Raw genomic sequence first — 6,341 nt, 5'->3', positions numbered from 1 at the left:
CACAAACAAAAATAAATAAAAAACACAAACAAAAATAAATGTGTTGCCAGTTTTTGTTTTGTTTACGTTTAGTTCAGATTACACTTATTTGTGACTTTGTGGACTGAAGTGTTAAAAGCTGAAAAGTTTGAGAACACAACCCAAAMTCTTTAGAAGGGGGAGGAGGTTGTTGATGAGATTAAAAAATAAAACACATTTTACTATCTTGAACCAGTATTATTTGTGTGTGTGGAAATATTTTGAACAGATTTGATGGACTGTCAAAGTGTCCATGCAGGAGTCACTAACCCACAAAAGACCCTGACTCAGAACTGTTGCGTTGGTTTTGTCACATGAAAAATATCTTATAACAGGACTTCCAGGGTCRGGAGGGAAAGTTTGCTGTGAAAATAAACCGAGCTGTTTTTATCCTTCCAGCAGCAACAGCCTGCAGAGGGCTGAGGCTGAGCGTTGTGGTTCCTGAAGACCTCTGGTCCACAGTTTGTGGTTGAAAGGTGCTGATGACTGGATGTGTGACAGTTTTCACAGTTGGTCGGCCTGCTGCTGCTGCTGGTGCAGACAGGCCGTCTCTGGCTCAGTTCTCCTCGTCTGCATGAATGGCAGTTATGGTGAGATGCTCGTGCAGATCCAGCTGCCTCTGCTGACGGTTTCTGTGCCGCCCCGCTGCCTGCAGGGCAGCACTACAAGGCACCGGGACAAATCAGTGCTGATGCAGTAGGAGAATGGAGGACGGTGATGTTGAACTCCAGGACCACCTCCTCCACCGCCCCAGCGTACAATCAGGATGTGAGGTGGACTYGTGTCCTCTCTCTCGGACGACGGGTGAAACTCAAACATTAAACTGTTTGTATCCCTGAAGGTTGATTGGATGAGATTTGGCATACTGTGGCACCAGTGAGTGGCTCAGTATCTGAGAAGGGTAGACATGAAGTTTATTGATCACAGTGCTGACTGTCTCCTCAGATAGATCCGTCTCATGGTGGGTCCCTGTAATCAAAAATCAAACACAAGTTCAGTTAGATACACTGAGCCGATGTAGAGGTGCTTTCTCACTGCTGGACACTCAAATTTACAAGAAAACACTTTTTTTATATTTCTGTCTCATTGATTACTTAGTGTTTGTGAGCAGGGCTGAAACCAATTCTGGTGATTCACTGATGAGTCTTTTTTGATTTATGATTATTTCAGTCAATCTTTGCTTCCTGTGGGTGAACCTCCTGTTCTTTGCTCCAGTTTTTCCTCCCCAGGKGCCTCATGTAGTAACGGTGTTTGCATCCTTTTTCACTCAAAACTTCAGATGTAYGAAGACTGAAATGAACGTGAAAATGTGCGCAGCCTCACGCTGACTTCATGTCCGGCGTACGCACGTTTCTGTGGCGACACTTAGAGGTGATTCTAGGAAACTGTTAAAGATGTGAAAAATGCCGTTGTTCACCCCACACATGATTATCAAATCTCACATCCAYATGTACGCAAAGCTGTGCCAAAAATACCTTTGACAAAAACAGATGGAGCCTTATTGGAGGATATAACATWTAATGCAAAGTTAACTGATTCAACGCGACGACGAACGCTGTCCATCATGTGTTTAGCCCCACAGAGAAAAAAAAAAACCCTGAAAAATTCAAGCTTCAGCGGCAGCGGCGTGAGAGTTTGGCAGTGATTGGTGGCCTCAACTGCTGGATTGGGGAGGACCAYGAGGAACTGCGAGCCTCGGCTGCCTTGTGACACTACGAAGAGASCCCAAGTGGGGGACCTGTTGCTAGACCCGTTTGTCATCAGGCCGGGCCCGGGTGAGTCATGCCGAGTAAATGTGGACAGGGTAGAGTGGTGGATTCGATGGAAAATAACTCAGCAGACAATATGGAGGAGATTAAACAATCTCTGAACTTTATGAGTGAGGAACTATCAAAGTTGGCATCACTGCTTGAACTTATGATTGGGATTGATGGAAGAAGTGAAGTTGAAAGTGATAGAGATAAAAAGATAGCTGAACYGGAGCAAAAGGTGGATGATCTGGAGCAATATATGAGAAGAAATKATTTGGAAATTACTGGACTTGAAACTAAAACATCGGTCCTACTTTCAAGTTGCAGCGAACTCAGAGACGACAAAWTAAATAATTTAAAAGGTAAACAAAAGTTCGGAGTTTTGGTGCAGGTCAGAAAGTACAGCTCTGGTGCTCTTGAGACGGGCTGGAGACACCWGTGATGACTGACTAGTTTAAAGGCACAGTGTGTAGGATTTTGTCAATTCTTTTAGCCGAAATTGAGATAATCACTAATGACAATAAAAAAAAAACATTTCTAATCATTGAAGACGACCTTGTTTTATTATTTTTACCTTATAAAAAGCTGTTTATATCTCCATGGTCGCGGGTCGCCACTACAGACAGCCGCCATCTTGTTTACGAAGGCTCATGAAGGACAAACTGCGGTGGCRGCGTCAAAACGGTTTTAGTTGTAATACTATAAATGTAATATTTGTTGTCTGTCGTTGTAGCTGGGATAATTTTACTTATTAAAGCTCATAATCTTACCACTTGAAACAACACTAGCTCTGAAGCTGCTGGTAGACATCGCGGTTGGAATTATCAAAGGTTTTTGACACCTGAGAGACACCGTAGCAACTCCTTTGCGTTTGGAAGCGGTGGGTGGGGGTGGGGGGAGGACCAGGGAGGATGGTACAGCCACTAGATGTCGCTGAAAACAATAAATCCTACACACTGCGCCTTTAAGAGAAAACTGGCCACGCAAATGTTTTAAACATGTTCAAAGGTCAAGACCAACTGAGAACACCCAGAAATGTTTTGAGACATTTTGGACACTTTTTCTTTACAAATGATGTTTGGTTTGGTTTGTTGGTCTCCAACAGTCACAGCGCAGTKAGAGACCACCTATAAACTAACACTTTACTCTAAACATGTAATAAGTGCCTGTGCAGAGTCCTAGATAACATTCCTAATAAAAYATATMAATCAGGCTTACCTGTGCAAACAAWGCTTTATTCTGAAGGATGCTCTGGACAGGATCTGTTCACCTCAAACCATTCATCAATACAGCTGAAAACAGAGGAGCAAAGTTTCTTCAGGATTTTCAAAGGTCTATTAATACTTTAAACATTTCATACATCAATCAAATGTATCAAATGAAAACTTTTATATTTATGTTTCAGGAAATAACCTAAAACCTCACTGTTGTTAACTAAGACATTAGCATTTTGACACAGCGGTACTGTGATCCTCTGGTAAACTAAAACTATTCTAATTCATTTCATTACAACTTCAGAAAATGGGTTCAACTTTAGGAAAATAAATATTTTAAGTCTCCCCCAAAGCTTAACATCGATGAACCAAATAAACAGCACTCCAGGGAGTACATGGGTATGAACACACGCATTAAAGGTCAGCTTTGCACCTGTGATCTAAAAACAGCCTCCAAAGATAATTAAAGTTGACTAYGACAATAGAAAAGTTATTTTCTGCTTTTGTTTTTAAACAACAATTTCAAAACAACAGTCAGAATTTCATAGAGACCCATGCCTTGTTAGAATAAAATTTTCTCACAAGTTATTCCCAAAGTCCACAACAGGCATAAAAAACAAAGTCATGAAACACTGATGAAAGCAGGTAGGAAAACTTTAACGTGATGCATGAACATCCACAGCCACAGAATCCTTTTTCACTTTACTCAGCATTTATTATCCTTTACTTCATTTAGTCATTAAATCTTCCCTAAATGAAAACTGTTTAATGCTGCAGTTTRCAGCAAAATAGTTTCTTCTGGTCTGAGGGATTCTCCACTCAAGTGTTTGTTTGCAGTCAGATTATGAAATCATCAAATCATGTGATGCCTAAYAATTCCCACCCCTACTGTTCAATCTATCATCCAAAAATGAAGATTAAACCAAACGCATACTGCATACTGATGAAAGCAGTAAAACACTTTAAAGTTTGAGGTTGTAACGTGACAAAATATGGAAAAGTTCAAGAGGTGTGAATATGGTTTAAAGGTAATGTAGTACCTGCAATAACTATAAACTCATAACACCAGAAGTATCACAGCACTAAAAAAAAACTTCAATGGATGCAAAGAAAARCTTCCAACCCTTTATGGTAGATGCAGAGGCAGGGGAGGCGGGCGATGGTGTCTCCCTGCTGCAGCTCCTCCAGGCAGATCGCACATTCACCTGCATCCTTGGCCAGGACGTCCTCTGAAAGACGACACATTAAAGTGTGAACTCCCACTGAGACCTCAGATCTCTTTAACAAGGASAACTGGTCCTGAAGGCAATTTAAGCGTGCAGGTTTTTAGGTCTGTGGGAGGAAAAGTGTACCAGGGGCCTCGTATTAATGGTGCGTACACACAAAAAAAGCTGTGTGCGCCAGGTTCCTCGCACATGTCGGGATGTCTCAAAACCAACGTTACGTGAAACTGTGCGTAATGCATAGCTAATGTTAGCTTATTCCAAAGATCAAGGTGGAACTAGACCATAAGGGCTCATGCAAATACGWTGAACCCAGGTTTGAAGCAAGGCTGGCTTGGGCAGGACCTTGCATTGCAGAAAGGCCTTCTCTGTGTGTTTGTGTATGTGTGTGTTGACAAATTCATCTGCTATGAATGGCTTTGGCCTGGCTTCTAAATGGATGCCAGCACCATAAACCCATCACCTGCAGCAAAACACAGGGTCATTAAGACTGACCTTATGTAACTATGGATTAACCCACAAACTGTCGGCCTGTAAAAGCTTGTTATTATTGGCTGCAGCTCAGCTGAGAAATAAAACATCTTTAGCGTACATCTAATCTTGTTAAAGCATTGAAAATCAGGCTTTACTTAGCCAGTCTGACAGGTTTAATTTCAGTAGAGTTTGAGGTTGGAAGTCAGACCTTATTTACAGTAGTGATTAGAGTCGATAGTGAAGTTTGTGAACATGCTTCTGTATAGGGATGCACTGATATATATATCGGCTGAAAATTTCAGCCGATATTGATATCTGATATAATTATTGCTGTTATGGCCGATAACCGACATTTACCGATATTACACATATGCACAAACACACTTGGGTCTTTTTTTGATACGGTAAATAAATGACCAGACCTCTGACATGACTCCCTACTTCAGTTATTCCTGGCAGCGCAGCATCAATATCATTATCCTGATCAAACAGATGCCGCTCAACCAACCATCTCCCCTCCCAAAACAGAAACACAAAGCTAAAAAGTGGGAAATCAATTTCGGACTTTAATATCGGCCCAGTTTTACATATCAGACTTGTTATGGACTAATTATCTATATCTGTTTCACCTTGACGCTGTCCTGTACTCATATATCTTATGATCAATGTCAATCTGTTTGCCCAGACATCAGCACTCCAGCAACAGACTGACCTCTCTTGTCTGAGTAGGTAACTCTTTGGGCTAAGAGCCCTGTTATTGGCTGGGCAGTTACATTCGTCGATCTGTGATTGGTTATAAGCATGTCACATGATGTTAACATGATGTTATATTATTGGCTGCGCTACACTGACGCGGCAGTCACAACACGACAGACTTCCTGATTGACTTCTGTTTGTTGTCGCTCAGAATCAAATCATTTTGATGACCATACACGCAGACTTTCTGTGCATTTATTCCAACGTGTTTCTGCATTCTTGGTAAATCATGCGACGGCAGGACTGATACTGATATTCTAAAAAAATGACCAATATCAGCCAATACCGATATTAATGCCGATATATCGTGCATCCCTACTTATTTATCCCAACTTACAGTGTAGCCCCCATAAAACATTCTTCCAAAGCAGAGGGCACCAAACCTTTTGAACCCAAGATCCCTGACCTCGGTTTTGATCAAAGTAAAGTTCTACTCAAAGTGTACGTTGGCAAAAAWCTAAAACATTTTAAACTTAAGGTCTTATATTTAGGAAACGTTTGTTTTAAAACCTGTAAACTAACATTAGTTCCTACCAACACAAATAAAAAGGTATGGGCTTTTTACTATTTGCTTTTTAAACACTGGGAACAAAATCAACACATTTTGTGCTGTAAATAGTGATTAGAGTTGATAGTGAAGTTTGTGAACACGCTTCATGCAGGTTATTAAACTGACTTCTGTTCATAGTGAAAAAAAAGAGTCAGTATTATGTAGGGCTGTGTATTGGCAAGAATTTGGCGATATGATACATACCATGACAGAGGGGTCACGATACGATATATCCCGATATATTGCGATACTATAAGCAAGGCGATATATTGCGATATATTGCAATTTTTTTTGTCCAAAAATTCTATTAAATAAAAACCTCTTACAGGGGAAAAAATGTAAAACCAAAATTCAT

At 40.8% G+C, this 6,341-nt stretch overlaps 1 protein-coding gene across 1 annotated transcript in view; it reads right to left on the bottom strand.

Moving 5' to 3' along the window:
* The window catches only part of znrf2b (zinc and ring finger 2b), a gene marked incomplete in the record, with an annotated part of 12,564 nt that overhangs the window by 2,142 nt on the left and 4,081 nt on the right, over positions 1-6,341 (bottom strand). The window contains 3 exon segments of the mRNA XM_014026977.1: positions 4-987; positions 2,988-3,061; positions 4,107-4,212. Coding sequence (XP_013882431.1) covers positions 3,004-3,061; positions 4,107-4,212 — 164 coding nt within the window.

This window comes from Austrofundulus limnaeus, unplaced genomic scaffold (genome assembly GCF_001266775.1).
Source record: "Austrofundulus limnaeus strain Quisiro unplaced genomic scaffold, Austrofundulus_limnaeus-1.0 Scaffold605, whole genome shotgun sequence".
NCBI classification, from domain to species: Eukaryota; Metazoa; Chordata; class Actinopteri; order Cyprinodontiformes; family Rivulidae; genus Austrofundulus; species Austrofundulus limnaeus.
Note: the sequence above shows the minus strand (reverse complement) of the source record. Positions and strands in the feature narration are given on the sequence as shown.